Raw genomic sequence first — 21269 nt, 5'->3', positions numbered from 1 at the left:
GCTTGGTCAGTGATAGTGCTGGTTATGGTCTTTTCTGTGATCCAGCTTTTGCCATATGACATTTGTTGCACTGATATAATAGCATCAAGCTTTCTACAACGCAGGCCTACGTTTTTGTGCTCTTTTAGTGTTTTATTATGCAATAGTGGAGGTGTATGAAGATGGCCGGGCCCCATGCATTTACCACAAATTCCTTGATTTGTTCAATTTGTTCATTGCTCTCCGCTATACTTCTTTTGTATGGTCATTGGTAGGGCTGTGGTGGTCATGACATTTTGTCAGCCAGGTATTGTCGTGTAAAAGACTGCCGGTCTCATGGTAATTTGCCGTTAATTAACATAAACACGTTTTGCAAGCCACTATTGCGCGCCTTTGAAACATCTACATGTCTAATGAATCAGTTGACTTTACACCATCATAAATCAATGTATTTATTTTAGGCCGGTCTAAACAAACATGATGTGAAGAATGTATTTCAGAAGAACAGCATGTGTTGGCCTACAGCTTATCTGGCAGTGTGCCATGCATAGGCTTGTTTATTTAGCAGACAAGATATTCTTAAATCCTGTGCCATTATTTTATAGTAAGACTAATATAATTGAACTTAGCTGAATAAAATAGAAGGGATATGTTTCCCATTCAGGAGCATTTTGAGTGTAAAAGTGATCATTTTTAAACAGGTTCTATATGCTAGATTTAGAGTAATTTGACAACTTTAGTTGTGAATAATAAACATTTAGGATGCCTTGAATATCAAAAGATGTATGGGCTGCATGATGAAACTATAGGCTATTGATGATTTGAGAAAGTCACAAAAAAGCTTGCGGTCTGTTCCTTGCCTCAGGCTGTAAACGCTGTTCTCTCATCAAGTGATCATACTTTCACCCATCAAACTATTCTCAATTGAATCTTGTCTTTACTAATATTACTAGAATTTCACATTATCAAATGTGCAGGAACAGGGTCAGGAGAAAAAAGATGTCGTCTGTATGTACTCGAATAGCGAATGTAGGACACTTTCTGCTGTTTCGTTTTTCACTCATGTTGGGTAGGCTATTCTGGTTATTTTATTCCACACATCAACCTCTGTTTGAGGAGCATGCAGGGTCTCTCCGCAGCACAGGTGATATTTCTCCCAAACTCTGTGTACCGTGGGGTCTCCAACCCTGTTCCTGAAGCTACACCGTGCTTAATTTGGGAAACCAAGTGAAATCCGTTTGGGATCATTGATAGTAATACGTTTTCACAATGAAACATATTTCATTAAACTGTTAATAGCACCTCTCTCTGCGTGCTCGAGAAAGGTATAAGGGGAGGAGATGGAAATGCACGGTGGCGAGATATTCGATATTCTGTACCTAAAGGTAATGTCAACTTATTTAATTATGAAAATATAAAAATGCCCTATTACCAGGCTATTTGAAACCATATACAAAGTCACTAATTGTAGGCCAAATCTAAATTAATTTAATTAATGCAAGACCAATTATGTACCCGTTTATAAAAAAATATATTTTTCTGCCGTGCATAATTATGCGGTAGACTGTTGTATAATGGCACAATCATTATTATAATATATTTTTTTCAAGCTTGGGTTCGTGCGTGCGTGCGCACATTAGGGATGCACAATATATCGGTAAGCATATCGGAATCAGATGAGATTAGCTAAAAATGCCAGTATCGGGTCTATGTATAACGCCAATGTGCAAATCCAATGTCAAAGCTGACGTGCATACCTGTAACATAGGTAGATGACGTAATGATGCCCCGAAAAATACAGAGCTACATGTGCAACACAGAATTCCTAACCTAGCCCACAATGTCTGCTGTGTGGATCTATTTTGAAGTTTCAAAGGAAGATAACAAAAAGGTCATATGCAAAGTTTGTGCTGCTATTATTTCCAGAGGGGAGAAAGTGAAATCTTTCAAAACAACAAACCTAATTACTGATTTGAAAATCACCCCCAGACGTTCACTGACTACTTAGAACAAAACCAAGCGCGCACTTCCAATAACTTAAGTTCAAGTCGAGCAGTCATTTGAAATAGAATTTCAGGGAAACAACTCAAAGGCGAAATCCATTAATGCCAAGATAATGGAATTAATTGCCCGTGACAATCAACCGTTCTCTGTCGTGGATGATGTTGGCTTTTGCCGACTGGTCGAGCACCTCGAGCCCCGGTACACACTACCAAGTAAGTGCTATTTTTCAGATGTTGCCCTACTGGAGTTGCACAGTATTGTTGAAATGCCCATTGCAAGTAGCTCACGGATGTGCGTCACTGAGATTAGCTTCATGACTGACATTTGGACTAGCGATATCAGACCCATGAGCATGCTGAGTCATACAGCACAGTGGGTCAACAAGGATTTCGTACTGAGGAAAGCCGTATTACAAGCTCAAGAATTTGCTTGTTCTCATACCACTACAGCCATTTCAATGGCATTTGAGAACATGTTTGAAACTTGGAAAATCCCCAAGCACAATGTGTTAATGCACGTAACATGACAAAGGCTTTGGAAGAATGCAGAGTCGCCAGCAACTGGCTGTGAATTAAGGTGTTTTGGACCAACGCAGCATATCTGACACAGTGGGAACAGGTAGGAAGATAGTGGGTCATTTTAAACACTCGCAGCTAGCATACATCCGCCTGCAAGCAGTACAGGAGCAGCTTGGAGTTAAAATGAAAAGGCTTAAGCAAGATGTTTCCACCAGATGGAACAGTACTGTTTACACAGAGCCTGCTGGAACAAAAACGAGTGCTTGGACGTGTACGCAGCTGACTGAGTTACCTGCAACAATCCGTACAAACCAGTGGACTCTCATTGACATGAACACACTCCTAGCTCCATTGAAACAACTGCGAAATAAGCTCATCAACTGCGTCTGCAGCAGACCCTCTCATGGTATTGAAACGCCGGCTCAACAACACTGCCAACACAGACGTGGGGTTCAAACTTGCGAAAGTACTCTAGTAGAGGCTGTGAACAAGTGATTCGTGGCATTCTCTCTGAGTCTCTTTACTATGTCGCCACCATGCTTGATGCTAGGTACAAGGACTGCCACTTCACTGGTGACACGAAACAGGGTTTGTGAAATGTTAGACACAGCTGGACAAGATGGAAACGGACACAGTGACAGTGAAGCACCGGGGAAGAGGACCCATGACAGAAGAGGCCACAGACAGGCAGACAGCTGAAACTTCACTGCTTGACATGTATGCTGAAATCATGGTTGAGAATGAAATGACTGAACAATGAAACAGCACAGGAAGTAAGTGAATAGGTTTTGATTGTTTTACTGGTAATGGGACATATGTAGATAACTTTTTAGTCAGTGTGTCTCCGTTAGAGACTCTTTGTATTGTCTTGACTAGTCGAGTAAGTTGAGCACATTTTAAAAGTTTAAGTTGTTCTATTCATTCTATGACAGCCTAGAGACAGTCATTTTTTTTCAAGCATTTAAAGCTAAATTGATTAACTGCATTTTAGTTTCAACCAATGTTTCTTTCAAAGCATTTTAAAGTTTCTCCATACAGTCAAGATTGGATAGTAAGAAGGGACACTGACAACTTCACCACCTTTGTAATGTGGGGCAGCTAAAATATTTCTGTGAATATCTGTTGAGTGATAAAGTACATTCATGGATTTTTAGTTTTTCTAATTTACAAGTTATTAAACAATCAGTTCCTAACTGAACAAATAAACATGACACTTTGTTTCAACTGTTTAACTGTACTAGAATGCTTAAAAGCTGCTAACTTTAAATATATGTTCATTAGTGTTACCAGCCTCAGAAATTGCAGCCCAAATAAATCTCAACATCAACTGTTCAGAGGAGACTGCATGAATCAGGCCTTCATGGTCAAATTGCTGCAAAGAAACCACTACTAAAGGACACCAATAATAAGAAGAGACTTGCTTGGGCCAAGAAATACGACCAATGCACATTAGACCGGTGGAAATCTGTCCTTTTGGTCTGAGTCCAAATTGAGATGTTTGGTTCCAACCGGTGTGTCTTTGTGAGACGGAAAGTAGGTGAACGGATGCTCTCCACATGTGGTTCCCACCGTGAAGCGAGGAGGTTTGGTGTGGGGGTGTTTTGCTTGAGACACTGATTTATTTAGGGTTCTAGGCACATTTAACCAGCATGGCTACCACAGCATTCTGCAGCGATACGCCATCCCATCTGGATTGCACTTAGTGAGACTGTAATTTGTTTTTCAACAGGACAATGCCCCAAAACACATCTCCGGGCTGTGTAAGGGCTATTTGACCAAGAAGGAGGGTGATGGAGTGCTGCATCAGATGACCTGGCCTCCACAATCACCTGACCTCAACCCAATTGAGATGGTTTGGGATGAGTTGGACCACAGAGTGAAGGAAAAGCAGCCAACAAGTGCTCCGCATATGTGGGAACTCCTTCAATACTGTTGGAAAGTCATTCCAGGTGAAGCTGGTTGAGAGAATGCCAAGAGTGTGCAAAGCTGTCAAGGCAAAGGGTGGCTACTTTAAAGAATTTCAAATAGAAAATATATATTGATGTGTTAAACACTTTTATTCTACGATGTAGAAAATACAAAAAATAAAGAAACCCTTGAATGAGTAGGTGTGTCCAAACTTTTGACTGGTACTAATATACACTGCTCAAAAAAATAAAGGGAACACTTAAACAACACACTGGAACTCCAAGTCAATCACACTTCTGAGTATGTCATTTTTGTGCATGAGAGGAGATTACCGTGACTCAATCGTCACTTAGAATGTCACTCATGAGTGGCGGTGATACAGTCACCGCAACAGCTCTAGCCATTAGTAGAGTATACATGATCCCAATTTTAGCTTCAAGACGCCAGCAATTTGGAAAACCAAACCATATCGTGTGCCGTAGTTTAAAAACTCGATGGTGCTTAAACAATAACTTTATCTGAATTCTGCCATCTTTATGCACGTTTGCCATTTCTCCCATTTTTTTTATTTTTTGTTGGAAAAGGCAATAGAAACATCTGAAATATGGAAAATATATCAACGTAAAACTAAAATAATCCTAAACACTACTGAGATCATGCTCTGAAAGGTGAATTTGTATGGCTGCATGGAAACAAAAACATTATGAAAACATTTATGTTGAGCAGCAGACTCCGGCTGCCCTCGAGACCTCAGCAGTCAGTAAGCCACACCTCCAGGCTATTTGTCACCACTCCCTGTTTATCATGCTGTCAGCTGATTCCGATCAGGCGCTTGGAGAAATGAGGGGCAGAGGAACTTCTTACAGTAAGGGATTATGGACAGACTGAGAGCATCTAGTTCACCCACATTGCAGAATTTGTTCTTTGTTTTCTTACCCTGAGGTAGTGTAGGGATGAACTGTGACTGAGTCCTATGTTTAGGTTTGAGCATCTTCTGAATTGTGCCTGCATTGACTCCAAGTAACTTACAACCAAGACTCAACATCGAACTCAATGAATTAGGTGTTTGAACAAATGCCAGTGCAGAATTGAGTTTCTAATTACATATCATCTCCATGATTAACGTTGTCATTCTACGTCCCACATTCGGATGCCACAGTAATAGTGTGTTATACGGAAGTCCAGTCCTAGTGTCTCCCTCCAGATTTTGTTACTCACTTTTCTCATGTTATAAGGTTAATTCAACACCCCCCCCCCCCCCCCCCCCCCTGATCTTAAGGACGGATGTGGATGGCAAGTAGTCATGGAATTAACAGTGACATTTTTATCAGAGAGGACCTTGAGTGTGCTTTGCTCAGTTTAGAGAAGATCCTCAGTCTAGCACTCAAACACGTTGACCATACAGAGTGAAATACATGGAGTAAGGTGATGGGGTTAGCTAGGACGAAGAACTGGGGCTAAAACCAAAGGTTTTGTTTATAGTCCTTATGTTTCATTCATATCCAAATGTGCTAATCCAGTCTTCTGCGAATGTGAGGTCAAGGCTGTTTCCCGTATTACTGGTACCTTTCACAATGCTGGTGTGTGGATAATCTCTCTGTTTTTCACAATAGAATGTTATCCTAGCAGTTAAGAGAGTAAGGCCAGTAACCGAAAGGTCTCTGGTTAGAATCTAAAAATAAAAAAATCTGCCCTTGAGCAAGGCACTTAAGCCCAATTGCTCTGCTAAATGACTAAAATGTTAAGTGTTTTGAAAATGACCTCTATTTTCTCTGACCATGTTCTGTATTTGACTAATAGGAAGATCAGTGCTTTAGGCTACTGTTTGGGGTAAATTATGTGTTTAGGTTGCCCAGACGAGTGTGATCAGATCAGCCTGTATCGCTATAAATGGTTTATTGATCACTTAGCATCGTTGGCTGATCTAGTGAGCATCAACCAGTGGATTGGGGTCAGCAGGATAACTGTTTTTCAGATCTGGCCAGTCATGTCTTAACAGGATTTGTCAGGTTAAATTAACCTCTCTGGGAACGTTTGGGACACTAGCGTCCCACCTCGCCAACAGCCAGTGAAATTGCAGGGCACCAAATTCAAAACAACAAATCTCATAATTAAAATTCCTCAACCAGGAAATGTATTTTACACAATTTTAAAGATACACTTCTCGTTAATCCAACCACCGTGTCCAATTTCAAAAAGGCTTTTCGGTGAAAGCAGAACATAAAATTATGTTTGGTCAGCAACTAGTCACAGAAAGCATTCAGCCATTTTCCAACCAGAGAGGTGTCTCACAAAGCAGAAATATAGATCAAATAAATCACGAAACTTTGACGATCTTCCTCAGATGACACTCCCAGGACTCAATGTTACACAATACATGTATGTTTTGTTCGATCAAGTTCATATTTATATCCACAAACCTCAGTTTACATTTTACACCATGTTCAGAAATGCCTCCAAAACATCTGGAGAAATTGCAGAGCCACATTTAATAACAGAAATAATCATCAAACTTGTTCCCCACAATACTCCATAATGACAAAGCTGAAACCTGTTCTACATTTTTACAAATGTATTTCTTTTAAACGTAACATTTTACATAAGTATTCAGACCCTTTACTCAGTACTTTGTGCCTCGAGTCTTTACCGCCTACAAACATGGCATACCTGTATTTGGGTTGTTTCTCCTAGTCTTCTCTACAGATCCTCTCAAGCTCCGTCAGGTTGTTTGGGGAGTGTCGCTGCACAGGTATTTTCAGGTCTCTCCAGAGATGTTCGATCTGGTTCAAGTCCGGGCTCTGGCTGGGCCACTCAAGGACATTCAGAGACTTGTCCTGAAACCGTTCCTGCGTTATCTTGGCTGTCTGCTTAGGGTCGTTGTGCTGTTGGAAGGTGAACCTCTGCCCCAGTCTGAGGTTCTGAGCGCTCTGGAGCAGGTTTTTATCAAGGATCTCTCTATACTTTGCTCTGTTCATCTTTCCCTCGATCCTGACTAGTCTCACAGTCCCTACTGCTTTTAAACATCCCCCACAGGATGATGCTGCCGCCACCATGTTTCACCGTAGGGATGGCATTGGCCAGGTGATGAGCGGAGCCTGATTTTCCTCCAGACGTGACACTTGGCATTCAGGCCAAAGAGTTCAATCTTGGTTTCATCAGACCAGGGAATCTTGTTTCTCATGGTCAGAGTCCTTTAAGTTCCTTTTGGCAAACTCCAAGCCGGCTGTCGTGCATTTTATGTAGGAGTGGCTTCCGTCTGGCCACTCTACCATAATGGCCTGATTGGTGAAGTGCTGCACAGATGGTTGTCCTTCTGGAAGGTTCTCCCATCTCCACAGAGGAGCTTTGTCTGAGTGACCATCGTTTCTTGGTCACCTCCTTAACCAAGGCCCTTCTCCCCCGTTTGGCTGGGCAGCCAGCTCCAGGAAGAGTCTTGGTGGTTCCAAACTTCATTCATTTAAGAATGATGGAAGCCACTGTGTTCTTGAGGACCTTCAATGCTGCAGATATTTTCGGTACCCTTCCCCAGGTCTGTGCCTTGACACAATCCTGCCTTGGAGCCCTACGGACAATTCCTTCGACCTCGGGGCTTGGTTTTTGCTCTGTGCCTTTCCCAATCATGTCCAATAAATTGAAATGATCACAGGTGGACTCCAATCTAGTTTTAGAAACGTCTCAAGAATGATAAATGGGAACAGGCTGTATTAGAGCTCAATTTCAATTCTCATAGCAAAGGGTCTGAATACTTTTTTCTTCCCCCGGTTTTTATTTTTAATACATTTGTAAACATTTCAAAACCTGTTTTCGCTTTGTCATTATGGGAGTAATGACCTCCATTATGGGAGGTATTGTGTGTGTGTGTGAGTAGATTGAGTTTTATTCAATCCATTATAGAATAAGCCTGTTGTGTGGAAAAAGTCAATGAGTCTAAATACTTTCCGAATGCACTGTACATAATGAGAGAAGTTTGACTGCAGAATTGATTCCGCTGTATTGATGTAGTGGCGCTGTCGTTCTGATCGAGGTGTTAGGCCTATCCACGAATGACACGTGATTTTATGTATTGTATGTTTTGTTTTCTGGAACAAACAACCTTTTGTGACAGAACATCATCTAGCTTTGTTTGTCTAAATGATGCCATTTCAATGCTTTCACAGCTCAACGAGGGGAAAACATGATCAGTTGGTTACATAATGTGTATGAGTGACAAGCGATCTGGCGACAGATTCCATCGCAATTTCAACTCTACTGATGGTTTTGGGAAAAATGTAAATTGCGTTATATTGAGAATGTGCCCACTCTGGCCTTGGCACATGCACTTTAGTCAACAGCTGGCAGGTACAGTGTGGGTAGGATAGCCTACATGATGACATTATGGACAAAATAGATACATTTTTCAAAAGGTAGCCAAGCATTGATCATGTCTCCAGAATAAGACCCTCGATATTTATTGGACAGGAACATCATACCCCGATTGCACTTTCAACACTTTCATCTGTAGCCTAATAACACTGCATTCTTTCCGTAGTCGTCGTGGGGTGGGGGGGCATACAGTAGTGGGGCGTGACTCCCAAGTTTACTTCGATTTGATGGTTATTATATCAATATTTGTGCATAAAGGCATTTCATCGCCATTTCTCTCATAATTAGTTTTATTGACAATTAAGGATCCCACCTTGACTAGCGTAACATTTGTCGACAATGTTTACCAACATTTGCTGTTTTCACCAGGCCTGTCGTGAATACATTTTTTTGCCGACGTACTTTATTCGCATAAAAAGGTTTGCTGGAAACATGATTACTGAGACTCTTCTTTCTTCCTCTTTCAGATTAACGACTGTCCCAGCAGCTGGAGCGAGACAGACCTACTAGCAGGGCAAAATGAGTGAACTGGACCAGTTACGCCAGGAGGCTGAGCAGCTCAAAAACCAGATCAGAGTGAGTGTTTATCCCTCCATCTACCGTCAATGGGCAGGAGCAATTGTTTAAAACCTACAGAAATTGCGTATTTCAGAAATAATTTTAATTGTCTCTGCGCTCATAATCAAGTCTCAACAGTGTCATAACAAAGCTACATAATCTTCTGACAGTGTTTGGTTGTTAAATTTGTGTGATGGTTTTAATTCTCTTACTTTTGCAGGATGCCAGGAAAGCATGTGCAGATGCCACGCTATCACAGGTAAAAGTTTAGTTTTGGTTATTGCGTCTTGTACATTCAGTTTTGTACTGCAGCTTCAAACAGAGAAAAATACAATATTTTTGGTTATGGAAAATATATTTAACAGCGGTTTATATGGTGCAATGATGCTTGTTTTGTCATAAACTGAAATTAGGCAAACTTACAATTTTAACAACCATAAAATCGTGGAGTGATTTCTGCATAGTACATCTTTAACTAGGGATATGCAAAACATTCAATGCAGTCTGCTATTGATGGCTTTATGTAACTGTGTTTGTTTGTTTTGCAGATCACAGCCAATATTGATCCTGTTGGCCGTATTCAGATGCGCACAAGAAGAACACTGAGGGGGCATTTGGCTAAGATCTATGCCATGCATTGGGGCACTGATTCCAGGTAAACCCAAGTGTAATTTTTATAGTGTCTTTCACAAGCTAGGAAGGTAATTTCCATTTGTTCTGTACTACAAAAAAAACAGCTGGCTTGCTTTTTGAAGTTTTGGCAATGACAAATAGTTGAATGATTCCAGTTGTCAAATATAAAAGTTGGCATGGTATATAATTGTATAACCCTTGGCATGAATTGGTTATTATACACTGCTCAAAAAAATAAAGGGAACACTAAATTAACCTCTTGCGACGAGCAATCCCGGATCCGGGATCGTAATCATAGCCTCAAACGAATTAGCATAACGCAGCGGACATAAATACCCCTAAACTTCTCCTATTCATGAAAATCGCAAATGAATTAAATATATTCAAACACAAGCTTAGCCTTTTGTTAACAACACTGTCATCTCAGTTTTTCCAAATATGCGTTACAGCCAACGCTAGACAAGCTTTTGTGTAAGTTTATCATGGCATAATGCTATGCTAGGCTCTGCTGGCAGCAGGCAACATTTTCACGAAAATAAGAAAAGCAACCAAATTAAATAATTTACCTTTCAAGACTTCGGATGCTTTCACTCAGGAGACTCCCAGTTAGATAGCAAATGTTCATTTTTTCCAAAAATATTATTTTTGTAGGGCGAAATAGCTCTCGTTTGTTCATAATGCTTGGCTGAGAAATCGACCGGAAATGCTACCACTACAACGCCGAACTTTTTTCAAAATGAACTCCATAATATCGACAGGAACACGGCAAACGTTGTTTAGGATCCATCCTCAAAGTGTTTTTTACATATATATTCGATAATATATCCGTTGAGGCAATTGGTTTCTCATAAGAAGCGATTGGAGAAATGGCTACCTCAGTATTTTACACAAGATTTTCTGCGGGAGACACCATGTGACCACTTGCTATATATGGTCCCTTATGGCTTCTTCAATGGAAATGCAAAAATACGTCACAATTCTGTAGACACCTTGGGGAATACGTGGAAAACGTAAGCTCATTCGTAGCTCATTCACAGCCATATAAGGAGTCATTGGCATGAGGCGGTTTTAAAAAATGCGGCACTTCCTGGTTGGATTTTTATCTGGGTTTCGCCTGTAACATCAGTTCTGTGGCACTCAGACAATATCTTTGCAGTTTGGAAACGTCAGAGTGTTTTCTTTCCAAAGCTGTCAATTATATGCATAATCAAATCTTTTCGTGACAAAATATCTTGTTTAAAGCGGGAACGTTTTTCATCCAAAAAATGTAATAGTGCCCCCTACTGGATAACATCCTAGATCTGAATGAATTAAATATTCTTATTAAATACTTTTTTCTTTACATAGTTGAATGTGCAGACAACAAAATCACACACAAATTATCAATGGAAATCAAATTTATCAACCCATGGAGGTCTGGATTTGGAGTCACACTCAAAATTAAAGTGGAAAACCACACTACAGGCTGATCCAACTTTGATGTAATGTCCTTTAAACAAGTCAAAATGAGGCTCAGTAGTGTGTGTGGCCTCCACGTGCCTGTATGACCTCCCTACAACACCTGGGCATGCTCCTGATGAGGTGGCGGATGGTCTCCTGAGGGATCTCCTCCCAGACCTGGACTAAAGCATCCGCCAACTCCTGGACAGTCTGTGGTGCAACGTGGCGTTGGTGGCTGGAGCGAGACATGATGTCCCAGATGTGCTCAATTGGATTCAGGTCTGGGGAACGGGCGGGCCAGTCCATAGTATCAATGCCTTCCTCTTGCAGGAACTGCTGACACACTCCAGCCACATGAGGTCTAGCATTGTCTTGCAGTAGGAGGAACCCAGGGCCTACCACACCAGCATATGATCTCACAAGGGGTCTGAGGATCTCATCTCGGTACCTAATGGCAGTCAGGCTACCTCTGGCGAGCACATGGAGGGCTGTGTGGCCCCCCCAAAGAAATACCACCCCACACCATGACTGACCCACCACCAAACCGGTCATGCTGGAGGATGTTGCAGGCAGCATAATGTTCTCCACGGCGTCTCCAGACTGTCACATCTGTCACATGTGCTCAGTGTGAACCTGCTTTCATCTGTGAAGAGCACAGGGCGCCAGTGGCGAATTTGACAATCTTGGTATTCTCTGGCAAATGCCAAACGTCCTGCACGGTGTTGGGCTGTAAGCACAACCCCCACCTGTGGACGTCGGGCCCTCATACCACCCTCATGGAGTCTGTTTCTGACCGTTTGAGCAGACACATGCACATTTGTGGCCTGCTGGAGGTCATTTTTCAGGGCTCTGGCAGTGCTCCTTGCAAAAAGGTGGCGGTAGCGGTCCTGCTGCTGGGTTGTTGCCCTTCTACGGCCTCCTCCACGTCTCCTGATGTACTGGCCTGTCTCCTGGTAGCACCTCCATGCTCTGGACACTACGCTGACAGACACAACAAACCTTCTTGCCACATCTCGCATTGATGTACCATCCTGGATGAGCTGCACTACCTGAGCCACTTGTGTGGGTTGTAGACTCCGTCTCATGCTACCACTAGAGTGAAAGCACCGCCAGCATTCAAAAGTGACCAAAACATCAGCCAGGAAGCATAGGAACTGAGAAGTGGTCTGTGGTCCCCACCTGCAGAACCACTCCTTTATTGGGGGTGTCTTGCTAAATGCCTATAATTTCCACCTGTCTATTCCATTTGCACAACAGCATGTGAAATTTATTGTCAATCAGTGTTCCTTCCTAAGTGGACAGTTTGATTTCACAGAAGTGTGATTGACTTGGAGTTACATTGTATTGTTTAAGTGTTCCCTTTATTTTTGGGGGGCAGTGTATTATTCCACATGATATAGTGGGAAATGTAAGTAGGTGTTATTATGACTAAGCATGTGTTGTTGCTATGATTGTCATTGCTTAGATTTGGCCCCAAATTACAATTCAAAGCAGTCTTAATAAATTACTTTTAGTTTGCTTTTCTATTCCATATAGAATTTTAGCTAGTTATAGTTTGATTTTTAAAAATAGCTTATTTCTTAAACGGAACTGTAATTCCATGACCTTATGTTTCTGCTCTTTCTCACAGGCTCTTGGTCAGTGCTTCCCAAGATGGCAAACTCATAATTTGGGACAGCTATACCACTAACAAGGTCAGACTTCAGTAGCTCAACTTCCGTAGCTCTGTTTAGAGGACGACTACAACATTTCCATTGCAATTATAGGCATTGCATTTTGTCCCTTCAAACATTCTACTTTAGTTGTTTTATTCACCTACACACCTGTAATAAGAGCTCATTACTTCAGGTGTGCAAAGGTTTCATGTTTTTTATCCACCACCTCCTTGCAGGTCCATGCCATTCCTTTGCGTTCTTCCTGGGTCATGACCTGCTCATATGCACCTTCAGGAAACTACGTGGCATGTGGAGGCCTGGACAACATCTGCTCTATTTACAACCTGAAGACACGTGAGGGGAATGTACGTGTGAGCCGGGAGCTCGCTGGACACACGGGTAGAGAGACTACATTTTCTTTTTGGCATGTTATTTGTTATGAAATCCTTCTCATTTTCTGCTACTTAAAACACACTATGGGAACATTTCTGGGTTAGTAATGCACAAATTAAATCTAATTTCCAGGTTATCTGTCCTGCTGTCGCTTCGTTGATGACAACCAGATTATTACAAGCTCTGGAGACACCACCTGGTAAGTAAAGGAATTACTAAGGATGCTGCTCAGTCTATTTCCAATACAACATTGTTAATTTTCCTTAAATGTGAATTGAATTTGTATAGAAACTCATGCCTCTTGTTTTAACCAGATGTTGTTTTTACAGTGCCCTTTGGGATATTGAGACTGGCCAGCAGACAACTACATTTGCTGGTCACAGTGGTGATGTCATGAGCCTATCATTGGCCCCTGACACTAGGCTATTTGTCTCAGGTGCTTGTGATGCCTCGGCTAAACTCTGGGACGTCAGAGAGGGCATGTGCAGACAGACCTTCACTGGGCATGAGTCTGACATCAATGCCATATGTGTAAGGGCATATTTAAAGATCTCTATGCACACGTATTGCCTATTAGGGCATTTTACATTGATCCATCTTTATTTTAGGTTACATTTTAAGAACAATATTTAAAAGTACAAGAAACCCAAAGGATGACCCATCAAACCGTAAAAACACTTATTTCCAATGTGGTCCTCAAATCATGAAATATAATCTCAATTTATTCATTTCAGTTCTTTGATTGAAAAATATATATGTTTTTGAGATACATATTTTTATTAAAATATAGTCAGTTATTTGCTCAGTAAGTAATTACTGTATGATCTGTGCTTTGCAGTTCTTCCCCAATGGCAATGCCTTTTGTACGGGCTCTGACGACGCCACCTGCAGACTCTTCGATCTTCGTGCCGACCAGGAGCTGATGTGCTACTCGCATGACAACATCATTTGTGGCATCACCTCTGTTGCTTTCTCCAAGAGTGGCCGTCTCCTCCTAGCTGGATATGACGACTTCAACTGCAACGTGTGGGACACACTGAAGGCTGACCGTGCTGGTGAGTCACTGATAATACCCCAGAGATGTCTCGTCACACGCTATAACAAAACGTCGGTACTTTTTCGATACTACAACATGAAAACGGTTCGGTATAAGTTTTATATTTTTGGTTCTTAATGTCGCGTTCTGCATGACAGGATCAAGTCTGTCTATCAGCCAATGAGCCTCTTGCCTGGTCCAGTCAAGCTGACCATACATTACACCATTTTAAACTGCAATAAAAACAATTCTCCCCAATTTTGTTGTATCCAATTGGTAGTTAGTCTTGTCTCATCACTGCAACTCCCGTACGGACTTGGGAGAGGCGAAGGTTGAGAGCTGTGCTTCCCCCAAAACACAACCAAGCCACACTGCTTCTTGACACAATGCCCACTTAACCCAGAAGCCAATGTGTCGGAGGAAACACCGTACACTTGGCGACTGTGTCAGCGTGCACTAAGTCTGGTCCGCCACAGGAGTCGCTAGTGCACGATGGGACAAGGACATCCCTGCCGGCCTAACCCTCCCCGAACCTGGACGACACTGGGCCAATTGTGTGCCGCCCCATGGGTCTCCCGGTCGCGGTCGGCTGCGACAGAGCCTGGACTCGAACCCAGAATCTCTAGTGGCACAGCTAGCACTGCTATGCACTACCACTGCGTCACTTGGGAAGCTTAAACTGCGATTTTGTAACTATTTCGGATCTATGCCATATTTCTGGGATTTGTATGCATTTGTATGCTCCACTCAAGATGTTGTAGGTCACATAATGTGAGCGGGTGAAAGAAGTGCGATTTATAAGTCTTGCACTCTCCTGAGCTGCATCTTCTGTCCTGGTTTTATTTTTCTGACATGCCAGAATTTGGACTTGTGCAACTCGTCCTCCGTTGTTCGGCTCATTCTTGGCCACGGCGCCACAACATATATAGAATTCACAGGACCGGGCGGGGTCAAGATAAATCTCAATGTGAGCAGACTACAGGATGAAAAGATTATCCAGACCATTTGCATAATGAGTTGTCCCACGATGTCAATATTTTTGTTGTCTAACGTATGCCTAGCTTTACTCAATGCTAGCTAGCCTGTCCTGAGGAACCACTCCACTGTCTGGGAGTCTGGGCTGCATCATGCCAGCTCCCCATTCATGCTGCACTGGGAGTCTGGGCTGCATCATGTTAGCTCCCCACTCATGCTGCACTGCGAGTCTGGGCTGCATCATGTTAGCTCCCCACTCATGTTGTACTGGGAGTCTAGGCATGTAGAAAGTTGTAGAAATTTTTACAAGTATAATTCCACTTTGTCACTGGCCTACACCTCATAATGTCAATCTCAATTTAGTGCATTTTAAATGTAGGTTATAACACAACATTTGGAAAAAGTCAAGGAGTGTGAATATTTTCTGAAGGCACTAAGTCTCAAATGGAAGGAAATCAGATTGTCACTCCCTGAAATCAGCCAAAACAAGCTTAACTTCTTGGCACACCCATCCCGTTTGCGGGATCATTTTCGTCAGCAACCGCTGAATAGCATTGCGCCACAGTCCAAACAATATTACTAAAAAATATTCATATTCATGAAATCACATGTGCAATATTGCAAAACACAGCTTAGCCTTTTGTTAATCGTCTCAGATTTTGAAATGATGCTTTACAGCGAAAGCAATCCAAGCGTTTAAGTTTATCGATACCATAGCAAAACATTATGTACACTAAGCATTAAGTAGCTAGGTCACGAAAATCAGAAAAGCAATCAAATTAATCGTTTACCTTTGATCTTCGGATGTTTTCACTCACGAGACTCCTAGTTACACAACAAATGTTCCTTTTTGTTCCATAAAGATTATTTTTATACCCAAAATACCTCTGTTTGTCACGTTAAGTTCAGAAATCCACAGGAAAGAGTGGTCAAGACAACGCAGACAAATTCTAAATAATATTCATAATGTCCACAGAAACATGTCAAATGTTTTTATAATAAATCCTCAGGTTGATTTTAAAATATATATTCGATAATATATCAACCGGGTGTGTAGGTTTTTCAATAACACCGGGAGAAACAATGGCCGCTTTACTCTGTAGCGCAAAACTCACTGAGAGCCCCCACCTCTCCACTTACGCAATGTGATCTTTCATGCTCATTTTTCAAAATAAAATCCTGAAACTATGTCTAAAGACTGACACCTTAGGGAAGCCATAGAAAAGGAATCTGGTTGATATCACTTTAAATGGAGGATAGGCATGCATAGGAACAGAGGTTTCAAAATAAGAGGCACTTCCTGATTGGATTTTCCTCAGGTTTTCGCCTGCAATATCAGTTCTGTTATACTCAGACAATATTTTTACAGTTTTGGAAACTTTAGAGGGTTTCCTATCTTAATCTGACAATTACAGTGGGGCAAAAAAGTATTTAGTCAGCCACCAATTGTGCAAGTTCTCCCACTTAAAAAGATGAGAGGCCTGTAATTTTCATCATAGGTACACTTCAACTATGACAGACAAAATGAGGGGGGGAAATCCAGAAAATCACATTGTAGGATTTTTTTATGAATTTATTTGCAGATTATGGTGGGAAATAAGTATTTGGTCAATAACAAAAGTTTCTCTCAATACTTTGTTATATACACTTTGTTGGCAATGACAGAGGTCAAATGTTTTCTGTAAGTCTTCACAAGGTTTTCACACACTGTTGCTGATATTTTGGCCCATTCCTCCATGCAGATCTCCTCTAGAGCAGTGATGTTTTGGGACTGTTGCTGGCCAACACTGACTTTCAACTTCCTCCAAAGATTTTCTATGGTGTTGAGCTATGGTGTTGAGATCTGGAGACTGGCTATGCCACTCCAGGACCTTGAAATGCTTCTTACGAAGCCACTCCTTCGTTGCCCGGGCGGTGTGTTTGGGATCATTGTCATGCTGAAAGACCCAGCCACGTTTCATCATCAATGCCCTTGCTGATGGAAGGAGGTTTTCACTCAAAATCTCACGATACATGGCCCCATTTATTCTTTCCTTTACACGGATCAGTCGTCCTGGTCCCTTTGCAGAAAAACAGCCCCAAAGCATGATGTTTCCACCCCCATGCTTCACAGTAGGTATGGTGTTCTTTGGATGCAACTCAGCATTCTTTGTCCTCCAAACACGACGAGTTGAGTTTTTACCAAAAAGTTATATTTTGGTTTCATCTGACCATATGACATTCTCTCAATCTTCTTCTGGATCATCCAAATGCTCTCTAGCAAACTTCAGACTGGCCTGGACATGTACTGGCTTAAGCAGGGGGACACGTCTGGCACTGCAGGATTTGAGTCCCTGGCGGCCTAGTGTGTTACTGATGGTAGGCTTTGCTACTTTGGTCCCAGCTCTCTACAGGTCATTCACTAGGTCCCCCCGTGTGGTTCCTTTGATTTTTGCTCACCGTTCTTGTGATCCTTTTGACCCCACGGGGTGAGATCTTGCGTGGAGCCCCAGATCGAGGGAGATTCAGTGGTCTTGTATGTCTTCCATTTCTTAATAATTGCTCCCACAGTTGATTTCTTCGAACCAAGCTGCTTACCTATTGCAGATTCCGTCTTCCCAGCCGGGTGCAGGTCTACAATTTTGTTTCTGGTGTCCTTTGACAGCTCTTTGGTCTTGGCCATAGTGGAGTTTGGAGTGTGACTGTTTGAGGTTGTGGACAGTTGTCTTTTATACTGATAACAAGTTCAAACAGGTGCCATTAATACAGGTAACGAGTGGAGGACAGAGGAGCCTCTGAAAGAAGTTACAGGTCTGTGAGAGCCAGAAATCTTGATTGTTTGTAGGTGACCAAATACTTATTTTCCACCATAATTTGCAAATTCATAAAAAACCTACAATGTGATTTTCTGGATTGTTTTTTCTCATTTTGTCTGTCATAGTTGAAGTGTACCTATGATGAAAATTACAGGCCTCATCTTTTTAAGTGAGAACTTGCACAATTGGTGGCTGACTAAATAATTTTTTGCCCCACTGTATATGCATATTCTAGTTTCTGGGGCTGAGAAATAGGCTGTTTCAAATGGGTATGTTCTTTTAGCCAAAAACTAAAATACTGCCCCTTACACGCAAAATGTTAATAACTCAATGCACATACACACTCCTATTGAAAATGCTTTCACCTGTATTGTGAATATGTCTAGGCTACATCTTGATTTACCAAGTTAATCAATAGAGATTTACCATTCAAATAAATGACTACCGTTATGTAGTTACTGGTAAAAACAAAGTCAAATTGATTGTATAATTGATACATTCATTAATGCATACATGGCTGTCCCTGAAAATATTGACAAACAAAATGTCTAATTGATTATTGATCTCAAGACACCTTCTCTTTAGTATAATGGTGTGTGTCCCTGCTTGTCACGTGGGAGACCGGGGTTCAGTTCCCCAATGGAAGGAGGAAGGAATAGGCCGTCTTTGTAAATAAGAATATGTTCTTAACTGACTTGCCTAGTTAAATATGTCCAACAATTGAACAGAGCAGTAGCTGCGTTTGTCTGCATCAAGTGCCATCCTTTGGCTAATGTGGCTTTTTTTTGTTGTCTTGGTATTGAGTGTCGTGATGCTAAACCTGGAAGCTATCGGTATTAAATTCAAAGTTCTAGTATCGTGACAACACTATTGCACACCAAGCATGTTTCTAAGTTATATATTGTACATGTATTAGTCAAATGCAACCTGTCCTGGAAATGTGAAATTCAAAATAACTCCCAACAAATGTTTCAAGCTCATTTGAACTTATTTATAATGTCAGCTAAATTAAATCCATCATTCCCAGCATTGTCCTGAGACTAATATTGTGGTTCTGTTTTAGGTGTGTTGGCTGGACATGACAACCGTGTTAGCTGCTTGGGAGTCACCGACGATGGCATGGCAGTTGCAACAGGATCCTGGGACAGTTTTCTCAAGATCTGGAATTGAAACCTGAAGGTGCTTTGCCCTTTTTGTATTGCTGTAAAGCTATGCCTTTTTAGCTACTTATGGAACAACAGCTGTATACAGTGTGTTCAGTATAAGTTAACCCTGACTCATTCTTACTTTTCTTCTTCAGATGTCATTTTGAACTCCAAAGTTGACTGGAAGACCATTACAACAACTTGAGAATGTTAAATGTCATAGCATCTTCTTCAACACCGTTTTAAACTGACTTGGACACCACAAACTAAGGGAAACCAATGCCTTTCCTACACAAGAAGAGCACAATTGTTTGTCAACTAGTTAAAAAGAAGAGTTCCTGTGGTATCAAATCAAAAACTTGTGCATTCCTTCTTGGACCCTTTTATGTTACCTTGAATGACAAAACACTATCATCCCATGCAAATGTATGTCTTGAAAGCAAATGTTTGAGCGTAATTGTACAAATTATTTAACTTTCTTTTTTTTAAAGAATTCTATTCTCTGATGGTTTGTTTTATTCAGTTGCTTTCGTTTGTCAGGTTCTTTTCAAATAAAGCTTGTCATATTAATCCAATTTAATCATGTAAGAAAGCTGAGACAAAATAAAACATGCAGAAAGCATGAAAGCAAAATATTGACCAGATTACAGGAGCTGCGTTCAGAAAACGTCAATGATGTATTTATTTGCCAGCTAATTTTGTTTCATCACGGCTTTTTTTTGTACAAAAATAAAATGTGCTTGAACTAATACTGTAACTAAGCACATGCTATAAATTGTGATGAATGCTAATTCCAATACAGAAGTAGTTCATGAGTAACTTAATTTCAGTTAACCCCTTAACTCTGTCTTAATTGGGTGGAGTAGGGAATAGGGGTTTAGGGTGGGTTTTGTGATTGTTGGGGCTGGATTTAGTTTAATGGATGGGGATTTTTGTAAGTGTCCACTTAGTGAAAGACCATCTGACTAACAGACACCTTTCCTGTGCTTGAAACAGTTGCTATTCTGTGAATGAAATGTACAAATCAATGTCTGAAAATAATTCTCTGAAATTTTGTTTTGTCTGCCATGGGTTAATTTAAGCATGCATGCTGTAGAATTGCTTTCCACGATGCAAAGATCCAAGTCATCTGTCTTGTTCATAAGTTGTAACCGGTTAACTATTTTATTTTGGCTAAACACTGCATATGTACTTACACTGGCAAAGCTATGCACCAGAGTAATTGAAAGTGAAGAATGGATTTCCTATTGACTGCAGACTCCATGTGAAATATCATACCAGTTCTAATGATGCCATTTTTTTTTTATAATTCATAGTGCACCTTTTTTGATTAACCTCCTTTAAATGTTCACACCCAATGGAACAAAAACATGTTCTCTGATTTATGCCCTTACTAATTTTGTAATTTCTTTTCTTGGTCTTAAGTCATAGCATCTGAATGGCAGAAGAAAACAATTCTCCACTGTACAGAAGCACTTTCTTTAATAGTTGACATTTTTCACTTTTTCTGTGATGTACAATACATGTGATCTATTTGTGTGTGTGGCCACAAGTAAAAATGAATTGCAATTCTATTGAGATGGGTTTCCTTTTCTCCTTCCATTGATAAGATGGAGCTCTGCACCCTTTTCACATTTTTTTGTATTTTATTTTCAATATTTTGTCCTGCGTTTACACAGGCAGCCCAATTATTGACACGTGCTGATCTGATTGGTCAAAAGTCCAAATAGTGAAAAAAAAGAACAATTGGTCTGCCTGTTTAAACAGCCTTGGTGTTCCACAATGAGCTGGATCAAGATACTGTACTAAAATGTACTGTTATTGAAAATGTAATAAAAAGCCGTTTGAGATGTCTTGTTCTTAACCTA

The 21269-nt window shown here is 41.0% G+C and overlaps 1 protein-coding gene across 2 annotated transcripts in view; it reads left to right on the top strand.

Moving 5' to 3' along the window:
* The window catches only part of LOC109898673 (guanine nucleotide-binding protein G(I)/G(S)/G(T) subunit beta-1), a 24431-nt gene extending 3162 nt beyond the window's left edge, over positions 1–21269 (top strand). For both annotated transcript variants that reach the window (XM_020493739.2, XM_020493748.2), the window contains exons 2-11: positions 9239–9347; positions 9550–9588; positions 9878–9984; positions 13033–13096; positions 13294–13456; positions 13583–13649; positions 13780–13981; positions 14289–14505; positions 19320–19435; positions 19557–21269. In XM_020493739.2, coding sequence (XP_020349328.1) covers positions 9291–9347; positions 9550–9588; positions 9878–9984; positions 13033–13096; positions 13294–13456; positions 13583–13649; positions 13780–13981; positions 14289–14505; positions 19320–19426 — 1023 coding nt within the window. In that variant the 5' untranslated portion in view covers positions 9239–9290 and the 3' untranslated portion in view covers positions 19427–19435; positions 19557–21269. The remainder of the gene's footprint in view (positions 1–9238; positions 9348–9549; positions 9589–9877; positions 9985–13032; positions 13097–13293; positions 13457–13582; positions 13650–13779; positions 13982–14288; positions 14506–19319; positions 19436–19556) is intronic.

This window comes from Oncorhynchus kisutch, linkage group LG1, assembly GCF_002021735.2.
Source record: "Oncorhynchus kisutch isolate 150728-3 linkage group LG1, Okis_V2, whole genome shotgun sequence".
Classification (NCBI taxonomy): Eukaryota; Metazoa; Chordata; class Actinopteri; order Salmoniformes; family Salmonidae; genus Oncorhynchus; species Oncorhynchus kisutch.
Note: the sequence above shows the minus strand (reverse complement) of the source record. Positions and strands in the feature narration are given on the sequence as shown.